The sequence below is a fragment of the Ctenopharyngodon idella genome, chromosome 24, assembly GCF_019924925.1.
Source record: "Ctenopharyngodon idella isolate HZGC_01 chromosome 24, HZGC01, whole genome shotgun sequence".
In the NCBI taxonomy this organism is placed as follows: domain Eukaryota; kingdom Metazoa; phylum Chordata; class Actinopteri; order Cypriniformes; family Xenocyprididae; genus Ctenopharyngodon; species Ctenopharyngodon idella.
The window spans coordinates 27,487,218-27,512,809 of record NC_067243.1 but is presented as its reverse complement, the minus strand read 5'-3'; the positions used below and the strand labels follow the sequence as shown (position 1 = coordinate 27,512,809).

The 25,592-nt window shown below is 39.9% G+C and overlaps 8 protein-coding genes across 9 annotated transcripts in view; 1 reads left to right on the top strand and 7 right to left on the bottom strand.

Moving 5' to 3' along the window:
- The window catches only part of LOC127506793 (transmembrane emp24 domain-containing protein 6-like), a 292,092-nt gene that overhangs the window by 146,246 nt on the left and 120,254 nt on the right, over positions 1 to 25,592 (bottom strand). The gene's annotated exons all lie outside the window — the stretch shown is intronic.
- LOC127506776 (uncharacterized) overlaps positions 1 to 25,592 on the top strand; it is a 348,308-nt gene that overhangs the window by 211,853 nt on the left and 110,863 nt on the right. The gene's annotated exons all lie outside the window — the stretch shown is intronic.
- Positions 2,031 to 3,369, bottom strand: LOC127506885 (histone H2B). The gene has a single exon (XM_051883726.1). It carries the CDS (start codon positions 3,308 to 3,310, stop codon positions 2,936 to 2,938), a length of 375 nt encoding a protein of 124 aa, XP_051739686.1. The 5' UTR covers positions 3,311 to 3,369; the 3' UTR covers positions 2,031 to 2,935.
- On the bottom strand, positions 4,124 to 23,504 carry LOC127507745 (uncharacterized). Its single transcript, XM_051885038.1, has 3 exons — positions 23,161 to 23,504; positions 5,451 to 5,814; positions 4,124 to 4,502 (listed from the first exon to the last, which is right to left on the bottom strand). Exons 1-3 carry the CDS (start codon positions 23,465 to 23,467, stop codon positions 4,178 to 4,180), a joined length of 996 nt encoding a protein of 331 aa, XP_051740998.1. The 5' UTR covers positions 23,468 to 23,504; the 3' UTR covers positions 4,124 to 4,177.
- LOC127506826 (histone H2A) lies at positions 6,569 to 7,062 on the bottom strand. The gene has a single exon (XM_051883659.1). It carries the CDS (start codon positions 7,003 to 7,005, stop codon positions 6,619 to 6,621), a length of 387 nt encoding a protein of 128 aa, XP_051739619.1. The 5' UTR covers positions 7,006 to 7,062; the 3' UTR covers positions 6,569 to 6,618.
- On the bottom strand, positions 7,613 to 8,703 carry LOC127506813 (histone H1-like). Its single transcript, XM_051883644.1, has one exon. It carries the CDS (start codon positions 8,275 to 8,277, stop codon positions 7,657 to 7,659), a length of 621 nt encoding a protein of 206 aa, XP_051739604.1. The 5' UTR covers positions 8,278 to 8,703; the 3' UTR covers positions 7,613 to 7,656.
- Positions 18,742 to 22,928, bottom strand: LOC127506764 (piggyBac transposable element-derived protein 4-like). Its single transcript, XM_051883585.1, has 3 exons — positions 21,416 to 22,928; positions 20,571 to 20,654; positions 18,742 to 20,389 (listed from the first exon to the last, which is right to left on the bottom strand). The coding sequence occupies exons 1-3, from the start codon at positions 21,565 to 21,567 to the stop codon at positions 18,820 to 18,822; spliced, it is 1,806 nt and encodes a 601-aa protein (XP_051739545.1). The 5' UTR covers positions 21,568 to 22,928; the 3' UTR covers positions 18,742 to 18,819.
- LOC127506851 (histone H3-like) lies at positions 24,067 to 24,645 on the bottom strand. Its single transcript, XM_051883687.1, has one exon. The coding sequence runs from the start codon at positions 24,501 to 24,503 to the stop codon at positions 24,093 to 24,095; it is 411 nt and encodes a 136-aa protein (XP_051739647.1). The 5' UTR covers positions 24,504 to 24,645; the 3' UTR covers positions 24,067 to 24,092.

Below are 25,592 nucleotides of genomic sequence, written 5' to 3'. Positions count from 1 at the left end.
TTTAATGAAACTCAAATGTAAATATTCTAATATTTTGAGATACTGGATTTTGGACTTTCATTAGCTGTACGCTCTAATCAACAAATTAAAAAAAAAAAAACTTTTGAAATGTTTTACTTTACATGTAGGGAATCTAGAATATATGAAAGTTTCATTTTTTAAAATAATTTACAATAAAAAAATGAACTTTTTCATGATATTCTAATTATATGACCAGCACCTGTATATTAGTGAACTATATTAGCTGCCATCTGGTGGCACAAAATGACAGTTTTAATCAATTTACAATAGAATTTTTTTTTTTTTTGACAGTTATAGCGCCACCTATTGCTCGATCTTCCCCACTTTTTTTGGGTGTCGTCAGAGTGTGCCCATATATATGCGTGTTAATTTTGGTGAAAATATCTCATTTCGTTTTGAAGTTATAGACACACATATATATGAGAGCATAAAAAATGACCCATGAAAGACTTTGATTGGATTTTTTTGCCACTTCCTATCAAAATTTTGACATTTGGGCTTCAACATTAAGCAAATCAACTTAGGTTTCGTGTTTCCTACGGTTTTGTCTTGATCGGACTAACGGTTTAGAAGATTTTCGCAAAAGTTTTTTAAGCACTAAATCACAACGTGGCACAAACCAGAAGCCAAAACCTGGCAAGTCTGGTATCGTTGGACTCGGCAAGGATTCAGGAGTCTAAAGACATAACTCCCGTGAAAATAAGTCAACTACACACAGAGTTATACACATTTTCATCCAAAACCATTAAAAACACGTTTTTTAAAGGGTTTTTTTTTTTAACAGTTATAGTGCCACCTATGGTCCGATCTCCATAAAAGTTGGCATGCTTGTTTAGAGTCATGTTGCATGTGCTCACTTTTTTTTTTTTTTGTGAAGTTCTGAGTTTTCATTAATGATTTATAGGCTTTTGAGTATATTTGGCCACACCCATTATGTAAATGACAGCATTGGTTCTTGAGGCAAAGTTGTTCAGCATGAGGAGATCTATCAAATGATATGCATATTGTGTGGATCTGTGAAACACCATTGATTGCAGAGGCGTAAAATCTCGTTAGCACCAACTAGTGACCGATTTCTTTCAAAATTCTTACAGACCTCTAGGCCCATGAGTTGATCATGCACACCGAGTTTCGTTCCGATCTGCCTCCGTTAACCTTGTCTAATAGGTGTTCCGATAGCGGCCATGTTTTTTGAGATACACCAATGTCCTCATAGAATATCATGCCCCCTTGGACCAAGACACTGCATGCCAAATTTCAAGTCGATCGGGCTAACGGCTGCATAGTTATAGCTGTTTTCATGTTTTTTTTTTTTTTTTTTCGTGTTATAGCGCCACCTAGTGGCCAATCGCCTCAATTTTTTTTTTTTTATTGTGACCAAAATTTTAGCCCCTACATATGTGTACCGAGTTTGGTGCAAATATCTCATTTCGTTCTCGAGTTATAGCCATTTTAGTAAAAGTGGCTCCGCCCACATCGTACGTTTTGGCGCCCCTTAGCAACCGTGAATCAAAATTTCAACTTTTTTTTTTATTTGATAATTATTGATATTCACACTACAGAAAACATTTCTGCACTGGTTTGGTTCCGATCAGGCGAAAAACCTAGGACTAATTCGCAAAAGTAGGTTTTGGACAAAATTTAAAATGGCGGACATTTTTTTTGAGCCAAAGATTCCAATGATATAAGACACTTGATTCTAGGACAAAAGGTCTAGGAGTTATTAGCGATTTACAACTTTTGATCGCTGTAGTGCCACCTATTGGCCGATTGAGGTCATACTCTGTCAACCTCTCCTCGATCTCTGACCTATCATCTGACAAAGTCTCTAGCACTTACGGTTTGGGCTGCATGATCAGTTTTAAAGCAGAAGAATAATAATAAAAATCCTTACAAATACAATAGGGTTTCAGCACTTTGTGCTTGAACCCCTAATAACCACAAGGTGTGTGTGACTGTCATAAACACATAATTCAAGTGTTTAGAGAGAGCACTTTAATTATTAATATTATAACTATTAATTATTAACTGTTAATATTTACAAACACCATAAACACAGTGGGTTGAGAAAAAAAAAAAAAAAAAACATCCCATCAAACCAATTAAATTTATGATTGTTCTGACAATTTCAAAAAATTACAGATACAATTGTAGCAGCCACATGAACACATGATGATCTTGTAATGTGTCTGATTGATAGAGATCTGGTTGCTGGTTGCAGTGCTTTTAACCAGGTAGTAAAGTGATTTTGTTCTAATCTAAATTCCACACAACCAATAAGGTAAATATTTCAGGATAAATAAATACAGAAATGAGAGTATGAAGTCTAGAGGGATGTCTTGTACACTCACTGTTTGTTTGTGTAGTAAAATAGTAAACAGAAGAAAGTATCTGAGTGGAAACACAAACAGTCATAAATGAAAACCAATTAAACTATATAGTATAGTATAGTATAGTATAGTATAGTATAGTATTTTGCATCACTGATTAAACATTTCAAGGTTAATAGTAAAAGTTCATTACGTTATTCGAAATAACACAAACATGTAAAGCTTATTTTATAAAAGCAGCTCAAAAGGCAAAAAACAAGTTACAAGAACTAAAGTCGTTTTCATTTTATGGACGTTTTAAGCAATGCAAATCTAATATATCTTTACACACAAAGTTAGAGCATTCTTTTTACATTATACTAACCTAATTAAGCTCTTGTTTGGGTCTTGTAGCAGAACATATTTTGCAGATTGATCTAATTCACTAAAAGCCAAATTTTCAAAATCCTCATACGAACCCCAAAAATAAAGGCCGGCAAACATAAGCTACTTATAATTACCGAAACACAAATAGTCTCTTTTAACTGAAAATATGGGTGGCTCTTAAAAGAGCCTTTGGGTCGCTGATAGTCTCGGTTGAATCTCTACTTGGAGCTGGTGTACTTGGTCACTGCCTTGGTGCCCTCGGACACGGCGTGTTTGGCCAGCTCTCCGGGCAGCAGCAGACGCACGGCGGTCTGGATCTCTCTAGAAGTGATGGTGGAGCGCTTGTTGTAGTGAGCGAGACGAGACGACTCACCGGCGATGCGCTCGAAGATGTCGTTGACGAAAGAGTTCATGATGCCCATCGCCTTGGAAGAGATACCGGTGTCAGGATGAACCTGCTTCAGGACTTTGTAGACGTAGATAGCGTAACTCTCCTTCCTGGACCTCTTGCGCTTCTTTCCTCCCTTACCGGCGGTCTTGGTGACGGCCTTCTTGGAGCCCTTCTTAGGCGCAGACTTCGCTGGTTCAGGCATGATTCAGCTTGAGCACAAACTTGACAAATCAATGTGAACTCAGGAGCACTACATCGACGTTTATTTTAATGCCCTATGCTAATTTTCAAAGAGATACGGGAACTATCTGATTGCCTCTTTTAATAGGCCAAACCCATAAACTCGTATTTCATTGGACAACTCAAAGCATCAAGAGCGGAATAAGGGCCAATCATGTGCGCCGCCGCCAACCGCTCAATGTTTGAACTACACCCTGACTGTTTCCTTTGTTTCGTTTCCCGCTCTTTTATTATTGGTTTGAGAAAATAAGCGATGCTAGACAAATATTGTGAACCATCGTGTAATTAAAACACCATTATAGAGCCATTGAGGGAGTTTGGAAGGAAAAAAATAAGTCAGACCAACTTTACAAACACTTTTTCCTAGGAACGTTTTGATTAATGAAAATGTTTAACGGTTTCAGCTACCAGGATAGTAAATAAAAACCCATTTGACTTTTTGCGTAAAATAAATAACATTTTTGTTTTCTGCATTTCCACTTCTGCTAACTTTGGTTTTATTTTAATGTTCGTTTTGTATCTGCTAAATTAATAAAGACTGTAATACAAAAACAAATAGACTTCGTGCGTTATTTAAAGCAACATTCATATTTTAGAAATCATAGCTCTGTTAAAGACAACTTGACGAGGCGTTACTGTTAAACGTTATTTACCAGTTTAGTGAACTTTGCTGAAGTTCAATCTGGATTCAGAACACATCAAAAAAAGGCTTTTTGTAATTAAGTGTGTGTGGTCGACACGGATAAAACATTGGACTCTTTATGTGACAGAGTGGGTGGCTCTTAAAAGAGCCGTTGGGTTTGTGTAGTTTTTCTTGGTTTCAGGCGTTTTAACCTCCAAAGCCGTACAGGGTGCGTCCCTGTCGCTTCAGCGCGTACACAACATCCATGGCGGTCACGGTCTTTCTCTTGGCGTGCTCGGTGTAGGTGACGGCATCGCGGATAACGTTCTCCAGAAACACCTTCAACACTCCGCGGGTCTCCTCATAGATCAGACCGGAGATGCGCTTGACACCGCCACGGCGAGCGAGACGACGGATGGCGGGTTTGGTGATTCCCTGGATGTTATCGCGCAAAACTTTACGATGACGCTTGGCGCCTCCTTTTCCGAGTCCTTTACCGCCTTTGCCTCTTCCAGACATGTTTAACACAACTCTATCAAATGATGATAAAGAATGGATCATGAGTGTTACTAGGAGACCTTTTACATTTGCTTACAGGACCTGAGAGGAACCAACGCCGCGTCACAAGGCGCACACCCCTCCCCCAAAGTAGCAAGAGCACATGTGATTTAATCCCTGCCCTGACGTTTTTTGTTAAATTTCAGGTTTCATAAAATTTATTTCACAAAGATAGTAATTTACAATAGTTCTGTTTGATGTTTAATAAAGTGGTATTCTACTTAGGAAGAGGGACACAAGACGTCATATCACAATATTGAAGTAAAATTTTTAAATAATAGAGTGGCGCATCTGTTATATCTTCTGCTTATGCCTATGTGTTTGTACATGTATATTTTAATTTAGAGAACTCAAACACTAGAGACGCAGACAAAATTATTGTATTAAAACTGCAATGATGAATGCAGGATTACGTTTGATACTCTGTCACAACTTTACTGACTGTACATTTTAACCCTTAAACAGGCAAAAGTAGAAAATAGTCTAGAAATATACCATATTCAAAGATATATTTGCATGAGTTGTATCTCCCTGCTCTATAAAGATGTATATATAAATCAATATTTGTTTTATGCGATGCAAAAAAAAAAAAAAAAGGTTCGTGTATGACATGTCTAATACTGAAGCATTTAAATTTGTGTTTTTACTGTTCAACGGTCTCATCTTAAACCTCAAGGCTTGAGATCCACTGTCCTGCACAAGGAAGACCCAGCAATCTCAAGGGAGCGAAAGAATACAATTTTTGACTCATGTTATGCGTTAAACTGGAAATGGTCTCATTCAGTGTAATTTTGGTGGCTCTTAAAAGAGCCTTTGGGGTTTGATGTGGCTGATGCGGGTTTAGGCGCGCTCTCCGCGGATGCGGCGGGCCAGCTGAATGTCTTTGGGCATGATGGTGACCCTCTTGGCGTGGATGGCGCACAGATTGGTGTCCTCAAACAGACCGACCAAATAAGCCTCGCTGGCCTCCTGCAGGGCCATGACAGCGGAGCTCTGGAAGCGCAGATCTGTCTTGAAGTCCTGAGCGATTTCTCTCACTAGCCGCTGGAAGGGCAGTTTGCGGATCAGCAGCTCGGTGGACTTCTGATAACGGCGGATCTCTCGGAGAGCCACGGTCCCGGGCCTGTAACGATGGGGCTTCTTGACACCGCCGGTGGCTGGAGCGCTCTTACGGGCGGCTTTGGTAGCGAGCTGCTTCCTTGGTGCTTTGCCACCGGTGGATTTACGAGCGGTCTGCTTGGTTCTTGCCATCGCTGCAGTCTTTTCCTCTTTCTGTCCTGCGTACGCTGGAAATGCGCATTTATGTTACACGCCTGCTTTTAAAGCATTGCGGTGCCATGAGCTCACAGTGTCTCGGGTGCCGAGGCTTGTGATTGGCTAATGTATGATGTACGCTCATGACTGCTAGCCAATGACTGAACGCTCCCTCTTTCAAACAAGCAGAGGGTTTCCCGCTCAGTGTGCTTTGATCGGTTTTATACTTTGCGCATCAAACAAACGGTTTACATGACACCTCCATGAGCTTTATACTCACATTGTTGTATTTATTTGTTCTGAAATACTCGCCTCAGTTCCTAGTGGTTGTGCAGATTTTGGATCTGTATAGAAGCACGGCAGCCAGACACCAGAGTCATCCGTCCCGTAAATACATATAGCAGCGTGCGGCCGTGATAATAAAGAGCAAAAGACCCAGAGTAACATAGACCAATTTCTGTTACCCTGACATGATACGCACGTTGCTTTTTATTTAGAATAACCTATTAAAATAACACAGTACATTAGCAGAGCCTGGCAGACAGTATTTTAATTATAGGGGACATGGGTGGGAATCCTACACGCCTAGCTCCTAAACAACGATCTCTACAGACACATCAGGGGATCATAATGCCCTTGTAACAAGAATGCACACATTGGGGCTTGTACGGTAATATTTGTAATCGCGTATTTGACTGACTTGATGGGACTTTTTTTTTTCTCCCCTCAACCAAACGGGTTTGTGCTTGTAAACATTAAGAAAAGCGCTCTCTCTCAGATAAAATGGGTGGCTCTTAAAAGAGCCTTTGGGTATCAATAAAACAGACTGAATCCCCTTATTTGGATTTGGCGGGTTTCTCGGTCTTCTTGGGCAGCAGTACAGCCTGGATGTTGGGCAGCACACCGCCCTGAGCGATGGTCACTCCGCCCAGAAGTTTGTTCAACTCTTCGTCGTTGCGCACCGCCAGCTGCAGATGACGGGGAATGATGCGGGTCTTCTTGTTGTCCCGAGCGGCATTTCCAGCCAACTCCAGGATCTCAGCGGTAAGATACTCGAGCACAGCCGCCAGATAAACAGGAGCACCAGCACCGACGCGCTCGGCGTAGTTGCCTTTGCGGAGAAGCCTGTGAACACGGCCGACAGGGAACTGCAGTCCTGCCCTGGATGAGCGAGTCTTAGCCTTGGCTCTAGCTTTGCCACCGGTTTTACCTCTTCCACTCATTTTCAGTCCAGATAATTCACTACAAGCTTCGCAAATAAAAACAGAAGAATGAGTTTTCGTGGCTCCACTTGCTGTCTTTAAACAAGAGTGCCAGTCACCCATTGGTTTAGAGTCTATAAAGATTCAAACCAATCACTGAACTTCCCTCCAAAGCCCAACCCCCTTTCTGGCGGGAATAATTATGCACAAGTATTTGTGACGGAGGAGATGAAACCACTGAAATATTTGTTATAGAAAACTTACAAGTACAAAAATGGATATTGTTCGCTGTTCCTACCAAAAGTGCTACACCTTTCACACTGTGTATTCTGTGCACGTTGATCTGATACTGTACAGTATTATGTTCCTGTTGTAATATTGGAGTGTTTTCACTGTTGTATTGTTACAATTTTCCAGCGGAGTGTTGTGTGTAAATATTCTGTCTGTACTTTATTCTACAACATCGCATTTGGACTGATCACTGTCTGAACCCATATAATCAATTTTTTTATATATAAAAACGGTCTTTAAAAATGTTCTAATTGCACGAGTCTAAATCACATCTTGGTTATCTACTTTCAACAGTACATTAATATACACTGGTTTTGCTCTTTTTTTTCGGAGTTAGTGGGTGGCTCTTAAAAGAGCCGTTGAGGAGAAACTGTAAAGACTTTATTTCTTTTTGGGCGCTGCCTTTTTAGGTTTGGCGGCTTTAGGCTTTGCCGCCTTAGGTTTAGCCGCCTTGGCCTTTTTGGGGCTCTTGGCTGCTTTCTTAGCGGCTGCTGGCTTCTTTGCCTTCTTGGGGCTCTTCGTCGCCTTCTTGGCGGCTGTGGCGGCGGGTTTCTTGGCCTTCTTGGGCGATTTCTTTGCGGCGGGTTTCTTTGCCGCTGCGCTCTTGGGCTTCTTGGCAGCAGCGGGTTTCTTGGCCGCGGGCTTCTTCGCTTTAGGAGCCGCTTTCTTGACCGGCTTCTTCTTGGTCTCGGCTTGCTGCTTGTTGAGCTTGAATGAGCCCGAAGCGCCGGTCCCTTTGACCTGCACCAGGGTGCCTTTAGTCACCAGGTTCTTGATGGCGATCTTAACGCGGGAGTTGTTCTTCTCCACGTCGTAGCCGCTGGCGGCGATAGCCTTCTTCAGGGCGGCGAGGGACACGCCGCTCCTCTCCTTGGATGCGGACACAGCTTTGACGATGAGCTCACCGACGCTTGGACCTGCTTTCTTGGCTTTCGCAGCTGACTTCTTCTTGGGCGCTTTGGCCGGGGCGGCAGCAGCCGGGGCTGGAGCAGTTTCTGCCATCTCTCTCTGGAGTCGGATCTACAGTCTTTCAAACGCTGTGTGATTTCGGCAATGAACAGCGCTCGAGCGCCGCTGCGCTCTTAAATAACACATGAGAACCTTATAGACTCAACCGCCGTGCTCGGCGTATCTGCGTCTTCACGAGCCTCTCGCGTTTGTGTTTTCTTCTCTTACATTTGGGACAAAACTGGAGTGGTAAAATAGTTTGTCGCAGTCAAAACAAAGTGAGCACCGAGCAGAGGTTCTGAGCTTTCACTGGAGACTAAAATACGCGGAGAGGAAATGTTTCTTTTGCCTCCGTCAGACCAAATCCAAGGCGAGCATCAGCCACGGGGAAAAGCCGCGTGTACATTTGAGCCCTCGTTTTAATGGAAACGTTGATAAAAGCCTGAACGCGTCCGCTGTGTGTTCAGAAAACAGTCTGAATGCGACTTTAATGAAATCAGCATTAGTGAGGGGCGTGAGGAGGCTTTCATACAGCTGTTGTTTTGGGCAGCTTGAAGCACACGAACATCATCCGGAGAATCCGAGTCTGTTTGTGACTCTCCTGTCTGGCCCTCATCTTCGCTCAGCAGATCTGTCCTTATAATAATAATAATAATAATACTACATCTCATCACGCGAATAATGTTTTAAATTTACGTTTTCATAAGCTGATGTACATCATATCAGTTAAATTAAAATGTAAATCGTCATATGTTTCACCTTTTTTGTCATTCATCTCAGTTTTCAACAAGTGAATGAGGATTGTGTTGAAGCTCATCTGAATGATTTGCTCATTTAAAGTAAGCCATAGCAACTTATTTTTCTAATTTCTCTCCTTGTTCTAGCTTGCACTTTTCTGGACAATGTTTGAAACTTTGTATTGCTGCATTTCTTGTGCCATTGCCTCCTTAATACGGTGTTCCTTCATAAGTCTCTTTGGATAAAATCATCTGCTAAATGAATACATCTAAATAATAAAGCACAGGTCACTGATTGTAATTTTGTTATATTCTGAATTAAGCACTATAAAATGCTAATTCATAAAATAGTCGTATTATTTACACTATATGTTTGATATTTGCACAGATGTTGGGGTTTTGGTCAGGCTATATAGTAGTTTGGCTCTAACCCTAAACAAACACACTAGATCAAGATAACGAAGGTGTTCAGAATTACACAGGCGGGTTAAACTGGGATTGGTACTAAAGTCTGAAGGACACTGAAGCTGAAGAGCTGATGTTAACTATACAATGATGTTAAACTAACATTTTGAATTTAAACATTCAACATTTTCAAAATGCAGTTTTGTTGGGCCTTAGTTGTTTAGAAGTTTACGACTTATTCCTAAAGGTGTTTCTTGGATTCGAGAACATCGGTTATTACACAGAATTGTGAGATAAAAAGACACAATTACCTTTTTTATGTTATATTCATGGCAGAAATAAGCAGGTTCCACATGTGTGAGCGGGAAAACCATAAAGATGCACAGTCCAGCACACATTCTTTTCTCCCATACCTCTTCTTCTCCCTTGTCCTAATCCAACTTCTCCTCTCCTCCTTAATCTATTCCTCTCCCTTACTCAGACATTATTTTCTCACTCTGCTCCTCTGTGTTGTTCTTCATCCACACTGAACAAGACCGATTCAAAGAGTCCTATTTTACTGTATGTTCATGTAATGGAAAGAACTTCACACCTGACTATGCCTCCAACTGAGATTGGAATCTGCTATTTCTCAATATTTCAGTCATCTGCCAATTAAAAATGCTTATCAATTGTTTCAGTATTTGTTTTATATATTTTTTCAATATTTCTGAGCTGCTGTTGTGGGTTTATACTATATTTAATGATTGGGTCTTCATTTCTGATTTGATGTGTTTAAGCATTTGCAAGTAAGATGAGAAGGATCCTTGATTTTGGTATGGGGTAAGCTTATATGAAAAGAAAATTTAAGCATTTTAGAAATGTGTTCATTGATTACATTTTGTGTGAAAACGACATGAATTGTGTTAATGGTATCGCCACAACAGATTATTTGTGAGTGTGAACTCGTGAAATTACAATCTCCTCCTCATCTCCTATCGGGTGAGACATAACAGATATGCCGTTCTGAGTCCTGGCATGTGAAGCTGGGACATAACAGATACATTGTAACATTCTGAGCCTCTGGTTCGTCCAGAGAGACAACAACAGATCCCATGATCTGAGTCTACAGCTTGTGAGGCAGCAACAGATACAACCACGTTCTGAGCCTCCAGCAAGTGAGGAAAGAGACATTAACAAAGACTACATTCAGAGTTTTCGTCCAGCGAGACAGTAACGACTCCAGAGAGACAAAAGCGGATTGACCAAGTTCTGAGTGTCTGGCCCAGAGAGGCAGAAGACACACAGAGACATTTGCAACAAGGTCAGGAGAGCAAACCTTCACTTCAAGGTACCTTCGTCTGCATTTTCCAGATTGTTAAGGACCTTCTGCACCTACGTCAGGGCCTCATCTGTGTTTTCCAGATTTTAGGACCCTTTGGTGCTTCAGGAGATCAGCATCCCACAGAGCTTCATGTTCAAGGCTGTTGAAACAGATTCTGGCTCCTCTCCCCACCGCACTGTCACCCAGCACAACCAGTGGTAGACGTCACCATCAACAACATGGAACGTGGAATGTAAATATCACTTAACCAAACCTCTCTCCAGAGACCATGGCATTGTTGTATATTGTCAGTATATGATTTTCTAATTCACATTAGATGTAATATTACTGATGTTGGTTAATACAGGGGCGTGAATGCTTCACTTTGCGTGTCGGAATGTTTGAACCCAGACCACTACGGAGTTCAAATCCATTTACTAACATTTAAATATATAACAAAAACATATATTACATTCTGTCATATAACCGGTAAAACGATAAAATAACAGCACAAGTTACTTGCCTTAAACAACTCAGAAGGTAATATTAGTATAATTATAATTGTAGTTTTAGTTGTTACATTTAATTTATTGCCAAACTTTAATATGTGAATTATATTATCAGAAAACTGAACTCATTTAGCGTCGTCAGGCTTTTATTTGTGCTTAATGGATAAAACAACGGAGCAGCGCACTTAAGTTTATAATAAGGTTTATAATAAGGTTCTCCACCTTTTTATTTTCAGAGAAACAGTTTATCTTTCCATAAGATAACGTAACTCTTCCATATCCATGTGAGGACATTTAGGATGGTGCTCTTTTTTTGTGGCTTTGCTTAGTTTTGTGTTAATATTAACAAAGAATGCTGGTTTGAGCTGGTTTATGCTGGTCCTATGCTGGTCTTAAGCTGGTCCATGCTGGTCCTGGACCAGCTTAGGACCAGCATAGGACCAGCTTAGGAACAGCATAGGACCAGCATAGGACCAGCATACCAGCTTCAAAACCTACTTTACCAGCATAAAAACCTGCTGTTTTTGTTTTTTTCAGCAGAGATCGTTTAATAAATCTATCAATCGAGGGGTTAAATACAAGTCTTATGAAGAGACTAGATCGACTTACATCATGAAAAGATTTAATTTTGGCTGTTATGCACATAAACTTTCGTGAACGTATAGGCCTACGTCATTCATATTTGGCCATAGCAAAGCATGCTTGATTTGACTGTGAGCTGTGCAAAAGGAAGGTCCATACTCGCGCGTCATACACTGTGGTGAGATCTTTTTTTTTTTTTTTTTTACAGTCCATGAGATATTCGTTGATCAATGTTTATAAGTGACAAGCTTAAATTAAATCTGTTCATCATATAAAGCAATCGTGTCTCTTCATAAGACTTGGAATAAACTATCTCTTTATGAACTTTTTTGGGTGGGATATGGATGAATAGATGAACAAAATGCGTGTGGGTTAGGAACTTAAAGAATGTGAGCAATTTATGACAGAATTTAAGCACCGTGCAAAAATGTACTTTCGGCTTCTGTAAACCGTAATGGTATAGCCTGCCATCTTTTACTTGATTGGCAGCCATTTGTGTGAATTCCCCTCACGTCATGCTGAAACTGCCTTTTTAGAGAAGGTCACTTGCATTTTTGTAATGGAGGAGACAAGTTGCGACGGTGACTGTTAAGACGACTCTTCAGGTAAGTTGTAACGTTACTTGAAATCGTTGATATTTATATTTGAATACGAAAAAATATTTTCTGCTGTTGTCATTGTTAATAATGGGTTTGGTCATCAGTTTAGTTTGGTTTCTAACAGAACGGCCCACGATGCAAAATTTCGTAGGGCAAAGAGGTTAATCATCAATAATTGTTCATCAGTAGTGTAGCGGTACAAGAAGTACTGCAAACACATAATACCGTTTTAAAAGAAGTAGTTTCCTGAATATTTTCTATTAAAATGACTGAATATGGCACGTGAAGTTCCGCCAAGCGCCATTAAATATGACCGCACCTTTCGACCATGTATCGTTAACTCAGTAGGCTATTAGCTCATTTTAGACGTTGTCAGTGAACAGTGGCATGGTGTCAGTAACAAAGTAGTAAGATTGTGTAATTGTGATGTACTTTGTATTGATTATATCTAAAGTGTAGATGTATTTGATCTGAAAATAAACATTAACGGTTAAGTTAAGCGTTATGGGGAATATTTTCATGACATTTCAGCAGGCTATCTTTTATTTGATTGGCAGCCATTTTGACACTGAGGGAATTCCCCTTACGTCACGCTGAAACCGCCTTTTTGGAGAAGGTCACTTGCGTTTTTGCGGATGACTGCTAAGACGACTCGTAAGTTGTACATTAAATCTTTTATATTTATATTCGAAAAATACATTTTCTGCTGTTGTCATTGTTAATAATGGGTTTAGTCAAAGTCATTTTCTACAGTCAGTTTAGTTTAATTGATTATGTCTAAAGTGTAGTTGTAATCGATCTGAACATGAACGTTAAGCGTTATGGTGAAATATTTTCATGACATTTCAGCAGGCTGCTAACAAGTTAACTTTAATGTCAAAACTGCATAGACAGCTAAATATTTGTAAAATAATTGCAAAATTTGAATGGCGTGAAAATTCAAATGATTGCTTTTGCTGGGGCTCACAACCTCTTGACTGTCAGAAAAGTACTGTAACGTGTGAGCAGGCATGAGACGGAGTGAGATGCAAGCACAAATGCAAGCACAAACGTTTACTTACAAACAAACAAACAAACAGGTAATTCATAAACAGGAGTAATCCACAGAGAGCAGGCGAGACCAACGGCAGGAACACGCACAGGAGCAACAACCAACAAACAACTACTGAAGCACAGAGGTTTAAATAGACATGTTAACAATGGGCTGATGAGGGACAGGTGTTGGTGATTAGAAGTCATGGGGACTAATGAGGGTAACTATAGCAACACACAAGGTACAAGGCAAAACAGGAGTCTATATTGACTGATGTGGAAAAATTTTATCAGGATAATTTTTGGTCATCTCACCCAGCCCTGTATCAGGTACAGTACAGTACATATTGTTTGAAAAAATCCCATGGAAAAATCTTAACCGAACCAGTGGTAAATTAGTCTTCCGCGTTCCGATGTCATATTTGTAGCACTTCATGGATTCCAAATTATACTATGATAGATGTAAAAAAAAAAAAAAAAAAAAAGATTCCTTTTTGAATTTACCAGAGAGATTTCAAATTATTTTAATTTTTAAATCTCTGGTTTTCTGGAAATAACTCGGATTCTGCTATTCTATACACATTGAATAGAGGCAGAGTTTGAAAAGATGTTTCATGGAAAAGGGCGAGCTCTTGATCCGAAAATGGGAATCATCAGTTATTCCGCAACTGAAAAACATTGCCGCTTTGGAGAAAGGGAGTGTAACCTCTCTGTTGGATCAACTTGAAAACTGTAATGATGGTTAGTAATAATTAAATGCTTAAGTATATTATTAATTGACTTTGACAGCCATTTCAACTTGAACTGAATATAAGTCATTATCCATTTTTTCATTTACAAAAAAATTACAAACTTTTTTTAAACTTCTCTGTAAAATCTGTGATAAATAATTAAAACTGTTACCTGTAAACCATGGCAAACGGTCCTGAGTGCGTTCACAACAGTCTGCAGCGTTGTTGTGTATGGCATATGTACAGAAGCTTAAATGTTGGGAATTTGTGGCATCAAGGATAAGCACAAGTACCACTGTTAACAACCAAGAAAGAAAAAAAGATGAGCACAAGTAAATACCAGTTTGACAAGCAACATGCACATTCTCCCTCTCTGCTCTAAATAAACACAGGGTCAACTCACATGTGAGCCTTCTGTCTCACATGATGCATGCTCGGGAACAAACTTAGCTGACACTTTGTTTACAAACAGCAGAGAGAGAGGATGTGGGTGTTGCATTCATCAAAATGGTACTTAAATATTCTTGATGGTATATATTATATATATATGCAATCTCAGTTCACAAATGATGTAACCATTACAGGAATCAAAGAAGACTCGTGCTTGAATGCCTTGGAATACTTTCATGTTACTGAAAATGTAGGTGTTGACATAATGCATGATGTGCTCGAAGGTGTTGGGCCTTGGAGGTTAAACTTTTACTTCAGCACTACATTTTTGAAGAAGAATGTTGTCCCTGGAACAGTTGAATGAAAGAATAGCCAGCTACAATGGGTATTTAAACACAAAAAACAAACCAAGTGTCATCCCTAACCCGAAATCTGAGACACCAATCAAACAAACAGCATCACAGATGTGGTGTCTCATACTAAACTTGCCTTTTCTTTTGGAGGACCTTGTCAATCCTGAAAGTTTGCATTGGCAATTGTTCATTTTGTTACGAGAGATATGCAGCATTATATTTGCACCTGTTGTTACCAGAGGTCTTGCAGTATTCCTGAAACGGCTTATCATAGATCATCACAAGTTGTTCAAAGAGCTTTATCCGGCTAAAAATCTCACACCAAACATTATGATTAAGTGTGGACCTTTGTCTAAACTTTGGTGTATGAGATTTGAATCCAAACACAATCCCCTCAAATGGCAGACACATGCTGTTTGCAATTTTTAGAATATATCCAAAACTCTGGCTTTCAAAAACCAGGTACAGCAAATGCAATTTGGGGAACCATTAGCTCATAAAACGTGTTCCAAATGCATATCCTGTTGTTGTTCGTTCTTTGGAGTATGGTGACCAAATAAGTAATGAAATGTGCTCCTTTGCAGATGAAGTAACAGAGGCAATTCATGTGTCAAACTCAGTCAGTTTTTGTGGACACACATACAGAACAGGGAGCGTTTTGATGTTGCCAACCAGTTGTGAACATGAGTTTGTCTTTGGTGAAGTAGTTCATTTATTTCCAAAGTTAGACAAAAACATTTTGTTTGCTTTTTTAAGGACTGTTAATGTAAAATATTTTGATGGTCACTTTTATGCCTACGTTTTTGAAAAGGTGGAAGAGTACAGACTTGTAAACATTCCTTCTGGTCTGTCAGATTCCCGGCCCCTTGATATTCAGATATTCAAGTTTTGTATTCAAGTTTTGAAATTAAAATGTTATCTGCCTAATGAAATGGGAAAAAAACAAAAAAAACAAAAACAAAAAAAAACTGTTCTTTGCTGGACATTTCCTGTTTTTTGTTTTTTTTGTTTTTTTACTGCTTAAAATCATATTGTGCAGTTTGTTCTTTGACTTATTAATATAATTCATGACAATAAATGTTTTGAAGTATAAAATATGTATTTTCTTTTTTTATTCAAATGATTTTATGCCACATACCACATTTTCTGTGTGGTTTTAGGTAGGTTTTCTGTATCTGACTGTATCTATCATCCCTCTATCTGTTACTGACTGTATCTGTCATCCCTCTATCAGTCTCTGAATGTATTATTATGTTTTGTAATATATCTAATGTATTGTCCTCTTTGTTCCTTTCAATATTTCTAGCCTCTCTTTGAATCCTGGGATGGAACATCATCTGGAGCAGATTGTTCTTTTTTGATCGCAAGTTTGTTGGACTTGTTGTTTGGCCATGTTGGTCTGTTCATGAAGTGATGAAAGTGATCTGGGTTTTAAGAAATGTTTTTATATGACCATGTTGGTCAAGTTATAGTTATAACGCAGTTTGCGTATTTCTTTGTGTGAAGGGCCATGATGGCCAATAAGTAATTTAAAAACATTTTCATGACACAATTTTATGTCAATTTAAAAAAGAAAATGATTTTCTAAATAAAAAATAAATTCAAAATAATACACTTTTTATGGCATTTTTTTCATGTAAATTTGAAAGTTATATATTACATTTTGACCTGTTTTTCAAAATTAAAGTTATGCATTATACAACACTTAATGCAGTTAAAATTTGTTTAAAGCTTATGCAGTTAATAGTTTAAATTTAAAATTGGCAGCTGCCAGTCATTAAGTGAGCAATAGGGAAAATATATTGTATACTGCATTTTACATATTCTTTAAATATAGCAAATACACACATTCAAGTAGTTTACTGTGAAAAATACAGCTTTAAAAAAAAAATGCTGTATTTTTCACAGTAAACTACTTGAATGTGTATTTGCTATTTAAAGAAGTATGTTAAATGCAGTATGCAATATATTTTTTGTAAAAATGCAGTATACAAAATACATAAATTACTGTAAATTTTACAGTAAAATACTGGCAGCAGGGTTGCCAGCCAGTTACTGTAATGTTTACAGTAGTGTTTCTGTAATTTAATTTACAGAATATTACTGTATTCTAGATTACAGTAAAATTCTGTAAATTAAATTACAGTAAGACTGCTGTAAAAATTACAGTAAGACTGCTGTAAAAATTACAGTAACTGGCTGGCAACCCTGCTGCCAGTATTTTACTGTAAAATTTACAGTTATTTTTTAAAAGTGTACCTGCGTGACTCATCATAAACATAAACAGAAAAGTAGCTCCGGCTAAAATATTCTTCCGCAAGACGCATGCAGTTTTGTTTATAACCGCTAGAGCGGCAAAAGTTACATCACTGATTCTTGAGATAAGGCACAAACCTTGTCCTAAACAAAAACGCCCTCTTTATGTTAATAAAGAAATTCATCAAAATAAAAGGAAATCTGGATAGTCAGGGCATTAACTGGTTATATTTTTAAATAATTTCTTTGGTATTATTTTAATTATATGTGTTGTTATACTCTTGGAAAATACATGTAGGGCATAATTTAACCATGAGGTCACAATGTAAAACTGCCAAACAAAGTGTTAAAAATGCAACCAAATCAAAAATATACATTTAAATTGAAAGGCAGAGATCTGCAAGATCTCACTTTGTGACATCTCCTTGTCTTTTTTTTTTCTTCTTTTTTTTTCTTTTATAATTCTAAATGAATCTGGCAATGTCATGGTCATCTTTAACTCAAACTCATTGTGGATCTCACAGTAAGGCCAATGCCTCAGTGCAGATTCGCACAAGTGCTCATCAAGGGCACATATTGGCCACAAAGGCTCCTTTAAAGACAGCTCTACTGTGAGCTATGAGGTTGTTAATCAATAGTATTTGCTTCAGCCCATCAGCTCACATTATTTCATCTTAGTTTTAAAATTATAATGTTTAACAGCAGAATTAGTAGCGAAAAACTACATTACTCATAATGTTGTACAGACAATTCTAAAGATTAAAGAGTCGCCAAAAAAAAAGTGGGAGGGGATTGTTGCAGTCTATAGTGAGAGTTTGGGGCGTGGCTACTGTAAGCAGGTGAAGCAAGCGGGTGTTTAGCTGGTGTGGGACCATGGCTGATGCATTACATGGGAAAAGAAAGCTTTGGTTTGTAACCTCTGTGAGAAGGTTTGTAGTCTTGCCCAGGTGAAATAAAAGATGGGAGGTGAAAAGGAAAACCCAAGGCACAAAATGGGAATTCCCTCAAAGTCTTAATAGGGAGTTTGCACAAGTAAAGTTGTTTTATTCTAGAATAATTGTATGTATGTTTATATTTGTGTATGTTTATTTCTTAGTTTGTATGTTTATTTCTAAGTTTGGTCTTTTTTTTTTTTTTTCATTGTGGCAAGTGTGTTCCCTTTTGACTGCATTGTAAATAGTGTAAATATGACTGTTTTCCTTCACCACGTAGGCTGCAGGGATTGGGTGCTATTTCCTTTGGTTGTAAATATTATTTTTTTTTTCCTTCTCCTGTGTTTGTTGCAGTCAGGAAGCCATATAAGTCAATCAGTACTGTGCTGGGGAAAAAAAAAAAAAAAAAAAAAAGGTGGTTCAACTCAAGAAACCTTAATAAAGCTTACCTGTTCTGAATTTTTGGAGGTCTAAAATCTCCCATCACATATTTAAAATCATATAGAATCTGAGGTAGGATCACATCGCACTACACAGTATTCAGCCTAGACTGTACTGCTGATCTTCTTGTTATAGAAAAACGGTATGCAAGATAATGCCAGTGGTCATTCAACACCCGCAGAGATATTTATCTATTTCCTAATGAGTCTATTAATATGAACATTAAATGAGAATGAGAAATGAGAATGTGAAGAGACTTTTTGTAGTTTATTTGCAAACATAGTGCACAAAAGGGGTGTGTGAATAAAGGCACATTTTGAACACACTCACACACCTTTGTGCCATTCCTGGAAACAGTTCCTGTTCAACTGAAGACACAAGTGAACGTCACATGCCTGGCATTTCCAAGGTGTCTGTTGCTTCTTGCCAAACACTGCTTTGCAATGCGCACATATGCGGCGACCGGTAGTTGCAATTTTTCTGACATTCGAGGTCAACTCGGCTCCTGGAACCGGCACGTGGTCGATACCGGTCTGTTTTTGTGCTTCTTTCTGAGACACACCACAGAGATCTGCAACAAGCTGCTCCATAAACTCCTTGCGTGTCATGTTGCCGTGTAGCTCCTTGTGCAATATGAAAGCGTTGGTGGCAGCAATGTCCAAGAAGTGTAGAAAGACCTTTCTGTACCACTTCATGGTTTTGTGCTGTGCAGTGTAGTACTCCAACAGCTGATCGGACAGGTCGGTACCCGCCATGTGGTGGTTGTACGCAGTCGCAGGTGCGGGACACGGAAAAGTCTTTGTCCTCCATGTATCTTGTGCTTTCACTTTTCTTTGCACACGGTCTCCAGTATAGGCAGCATGGATGGTGGAACAAACAGACACCTCTTTTTTGTCCATCCACTTCACACACACAAGAGGCCCATCCCGAATCCACCTGATGGATCCCCTGGTGGACTTCTTGGTCAGTGAATTAGATGCGCTCTGTGGGAAGCCCCTCCTATAGTCTCTGTAAGTCCCACAAGCACCAAACTTCATAGCAAGCAGGTCTGTTAAGAGCTTTGGACTTGTAAAGAAATCATCCATGTAAACATGGTACCCAGAGCCCAAAACTTTCTTGTCCAGAAGAGACATCACAGCATCATATGAAATCCCATGGCCTGTAGGAAAGCTGTTCTTGCTCGTGTACACAGCGAGGTCCACAGTATATTCGTTTGATGAGTCAGCAAGGACAAAAAACTTGAAGCCCAGCTTTGTTGGCTTGGCTTTCGTGAACCGTGTCATTCCAAAATTTGCTCTGCATGCCGCCAGTCTTTCCCTGACAGCTAAATTTCTTCTAGGATGATAGAAGGCTTTGCACGCAAGACGGATAGTGTCCATGAGAGGTTTGATCCTAAAAAGTTGGTCATGTTCAGCTGTGCCCCTCTTTTTGTCATTTTCCTTGTCTGCATCTGGGTGACTCATGTGCAAATTCCATGAAATGGTGCGGTATCTGTCCCTTGACATAACTGTGGCAGGAAGAGGCAAAGAGAAAAGACTGTCCTGCCGCCAGTAGTCGGCGATGGAGCTCATCTTCACCGTGGCCATGTAGAAAACGAGTCCAATGTAGCGGTACATCTCGTCAACGCTGACATCTGTCCAACTGTATTTGCGACCCTTTGCAAGTGCCCTGGCAGCCTGAGCGTTTGTGTTGTGGCACAGATTTGACACGGCGCTCTCTGAGAAAAACAGTTTGAAAAGACTCATAGGGGAGTGCGACTCAGCGAGACTCAACTGCGGCCCAGGTTCCCGCGCAGGCAGGAATCTCAGAGGCTTCGGATTCATGTCGACATCAGTTTCTGCCCTCCATGACAGAATCTTGGCTCTCTTTGCAACAGGTATCTGGTCATTCTCACATCTGAGGGGGGAGAAAACAAAAGTGAGCATGCTGACAACAGGATCACAACAACATTATCAATTACTAATATTGACATATTGCCCACTCATTACAACGCACATATACTTTGTGTGTATTATTTCACAGTATGTAATCAAAATTAAACTGTCAGTTGTAAAATGAGGTGTGAATGCGCACTTACTCGTTAAGATTCTCAACCACGTTGAAAACTGAACGACGCTTGTGTGCCGCTCCTGTATGAGGTGCACGTGAAGGAGCCACATTCCTAAGAAAAGAAAAGAAAAGAAAAAGGTACAAGCACAAATATTAGTAAACATTTATCAGCTTAGATTGCCTAAGGTGGCATACCAGTGCATGCATAAGCGATTGGCAATTAATGGATATGGTCACGCACTTTATATGTGTTGATGGGGCACATCAACAACCTTATGTCATGCGCATTCAAAACATTTACACCTAAGCAGATAATGGAGAACGTAGTTAAGCTCCGTTGATGAGGCAGTATTTTACAGCAAATGCCGGTCCTGAGCAAACCCAAACTAGACCATAGTGTTGTCTAAACATTTTTTCCCCCCTCCACATTACAGAGCATAAAATGTACGTGCTCGTTCCCAGATAGCACACATACATCTGCAAGATGTCTGTTAAAGATCACTTCATCTGGAAAACATCCGCTGTTTACAAACATCTGATAGACATCTTTAAGATGTCAGTTTTACATACATTCTAAATCATAAACATCTTAAAGACATCTTCTAAACGTCTATTTGACATCTGACAGGAAACGTCCTATAGACGTATTGCAGATGAGCAAACGCTCTAAAAAAATACGCACCTCAAATAGACGTCTCCGAGATGTACGTGTGCTATCAGGGTTTTGTAAGACATTTAGATGTAATGAAAAGCCCACAGGACAACACATTTGCCTCAATGTAACGAACAGGTAGATTTCAACCTGGCCATATAGGTCTGAAACAGCTATACGTGATGCGACTCCAGTAACTAAAATAAGAATAAATGGCTTACTCATCAGAAAACGTGTCCTGCGCTGGATCAAAGCCCTCTTCAAAGTGCAGGCCTTCATCATCAACTTCGTCGTCGTCTTCTGAGGAAAAACTGAATTCTTCCTCGCTGTCTACGATCATCCGGAGAGCTTGCTCGCGTGCGTGACGTGCCATCGTGCTAAAAGGTCAATAAAGGCAAACAAATGTTTGCTGCTAATTTTATCTTATTGATAGGGGGCGTTTACCACATTCCTTTGGCTTATTTCAGGTTGTTATCATATGAATGATCCGCTCTGAGGGTGGGCGTGGCCAGACCGCCGCTAAAAAATAAGAACAGGAAAACTTTGTATTTTTGCGTAACTCTCTTTTATTCTAGATTTCATATTTTTCTTCTCTCTCTCTCTTTCGTCGGCTGTCTTGGTGAGCGCACCTTCTTTGAAGACAGATTTCCCTGGATCGGGAATGTTCTTCTTCGGCATAAACATCACAGTTCCGGGGATACGGATGCACTGGATATTTATTTGAAGCTCATGGTAATTTGACAGGGCTGGATTTTCTCCCTCTGATTGGCTGTATTCACGCAACCAATAGTTGGAAGGTATTTCATTGGGTAGAAAAGGCGCGCTGCATTGACACGTCTGCTCCTTTGTGCCCTCCTATAGCACCACCCCTGAATCTCCTCCCACACACGTTTCTGAACTTTCCCGCTCACAGAAACGGTTATTTATTCGGCAAAAAGTAACAGCTATGACTGTCAACTCATTAATGAAATCTCTGAATGCGTGTTTATGTGCATATAACAAAACTAGTAAGCTCTTGGCACTACAAAATATTGGTCTGTCAAGAGTGGTGTACTGGGTATTTATTGAAAGCTCATGCTAATTTCAGAGGGCTGGATTGGTCAGAAACGGGCTGCTAGAGAAACACATCTGCCAATTGAAAGCTTCTAAATGTGAATCTTCCCATCGCCAGACCCGCCAGTGACGTCACTTCCCCCACACTTTCCCGCTCGTCACAAACATGCCAATAAAGCGCTTTAAAATTGACAATTGTAATTCCGCAACGTCCTTACATAATATTGTCTATTGTGTATATTAAATTAACTCTTTGAGAGAATGTGTATACGTATTTGAAGATCATACATCAGCATCAATACACAAATAAAGGGCCACGGGATTCAGTCCCGGATTTTGGCAAGAACGCCTTTATGTCTCGAGCTAGTTTAACCTTAGTGTAAAATGAAGCTCGTTGCAGGGTTCCTACATTTTCCATACTCAAACTTCCAAACCTCTCTGTAGATTTTTCAGACCATATTTAACAGAAATGGTTCATATTATTTTCAGCATTATATTTGGCATATAGTACAGCCATCTGTAAATACGATTGTTTTTTATTTCATTTTCTTCCCCTTGGTTTTCTCAAAGTGATAACATGTACATGATCGCAAGATGATAAACTTAAAACACTCAATAACCCGTATGAATTCATTCAGTCAGTCGTGTTTGACAATCACTAACCTTTCGTCATGAAAACACTGCTTGTATGATAGTTTTAAAAACCCTTAATCTGATATTTCATAAAACACACAATAGGAACAACACTATTTATCAAGACCTGGAAGTCACTCAAATCCCATACTTCTTCAGACGGCGTAGTTTAAGTATGGCTACTAAATAATAGCGGACATGATCAACGTACTCTTTTTGAAAACGTGGGTGGCTCTTAAAAGAGCCGTTGGGTCCATTCAGTACAGCGAAGAAATTTAACCTCCGAAACCGTACAGGGTGCGTCCCTGTCGCTTCAGCGCGTACACAACATCCATGGCGGTCACGGTCTTTCTCTTGGCGTGCTCGGTGTAGGTGACGGCATCGCGGATCACATTCTCCAGAAACACCTTCAACACTCCGCGGGTCTCCTCGTAGATCAGACCGGAGATGCGCTTGACACCGCCACGGCGAGCGAGACGACGGATGGCGGGTTTGGTGATTCCCTGGATGTTATCGCGCAAAACTTTACGGTGACGCTTGGCGCCTCCTTTTCCGAGCCCTTTACCGCCTTTGCCTCTTCCTGACATAGTTGTAACTGATAAGTTTTATTCACAGCTGAATGTCTGAATGCCAGCAGGGCGTGCAAGAAGAGCTTTTACAATCGCTTACAGGACCTTGTTGAAACACATGAAGGCGGAGCTATGTATGAAACGTCATATGAGGGACGTCGCTCCAGCAGACTGAAGGTTGCTTTCAAAGAAGCAATCAGCGTTTATCAAATATATTCCATCTCGAAAGAGTGAGTGGATGAATAAAAAATAAATGCAAATAATGTTGACTTAAGAAAAACAATGGAACTGATTTCACATGTTATGTAAACAATACATTTTAGTGAAGTCAGTTCCCTTTATGGCGGTCTCTAAATGTCCTTACTTCCACGGGGATTTGCACTGCATAAGCAATAAAACGCAACTCCTTACGCGTTCATTAACTTATATACACCCAGAACTAAAAATCTAGTTGGGAAGTGTATTTACGCTACAGGTGACAGTGGGGATGGAGGATGATGCCAGTGAAGTTCAAGTATGTTCAACGTTTACCATTCTGCCTTTGGAATCATTACACTTTTGAAAGGAAATTCTGCTTTGTTAGATACACTGAGGTGGCTCTTAAAAGAGCCTTTGGGAATTCAGATGTTACGCAGTCAAGAGTTTAAGCACGCTCTCCGCGGATGCGGCGGGCCAGCTGAATGTCCTTGGGCATGATGGTGACCCTCTTGGCGTGGATGGCGCACAGATTGGTGTCCTCAAACAGACCGACCAAATAAGCCTCGCTGGACTCCTGCAGGGCCATGACAGCGGAGCTCTGGAAGCGCAGATCCGTCTTGAAATCCTGAGCGATTTCTCTCACCAGCCGCTGGAAGGGCAGTTTGCGGATCAACAGCTCGGTGGACTTCTGATAACGGCGGATCTCTCTGAGAGCCACGGTCCCGGGCCTGTAGCGATGGGGCTTCTTGACGCCGCCGGTGGCCGGAGCGCTCTTACGGGCGGCTTTGGTAGCGAGCTGCTTCCTCGGGGCTTTGCCACCGGTGGATTTGCGAGCAGTCTGTTTCGTCCTTGCCATTTTACCAAAGGATCGGTGCTATTTTCCGATACAGAATGACTTTATCCGTTTGCCTCAGCTCTTTAAACCCTACGGCTGCGTTGCGCTCATTGGGCAGTGCGTCGGCAGATGCGCGTGTGATTGGCTATTGAGTCGCAGCATGAGGTGGCCAATGACAGTGCGTTTCGTTCAAAGATCCTCTATTCAGTGTTAGTGATGGGAATTCGGGCTCATTTTAGTGAGCCAGATGACTTGGCTCAACTCATGCTCTTTAGGCTCCCAAACAAGCTCTTTATATATTAGTAGCATAATTATTTATAATTCAGCAACGTTTAACAATGTTTTGATCTATGATTGGTATGTTTGTACACGTGTCACTTAAGTTACTCAAAGTAATACCATATAATTTCCAGAATACCATAATTTTACATTGTTTGGTTTAAAAACTTTAAATAATGTAAAACCACTATTACAGTCTGCTCGATAGGTTTACCTTTGATGCAATGAGATCCAGGCAGACAAACAATGATTAGACTGAATTTGAATAAGGAATAACACATTTATATTAAGTAAAAATGTAAAATTATAGACACAAATTAAGCAAGTACATAATAAAATCCAGAGTATTGTATCTAGCAGATGAAGACTGTGAAGATCAAAGCATAGAGAAAGAAGGACCCCAAAGAAGTACGATATTTGCTAAATTAAAGGAGATGTAGAAGAGAAGCAGAAAGCAAAGAGCAAAATAAGAGCAACTAATGTATTTGCATGAAAATTATATCCTCTTAAGCTTATGTTTTGGTCTAATAAAAGGTCAAACAAATTTATCCATCATGCCATGGTGTAACCGCTAGATCGGCCCGACTGGTCAAATGTCAAAGATAGATGAAAATAGATATATGAGGTGTTGTTTTTACACCTTTAAGAGAATATTGCAGATCTTGCATTATCTCATGTCTGCAGAGATGGAAACTGACATAGTTTGATAAGAAGACCTACATCACCTAATCAGTTCTGATGGAAAGTAGCCTACTTAATCTTACAGCACAGAAGAAACACCAAAGATCTTATTTTTGGAAATAAACATATCAGAGCATGTAGTACAAAGTA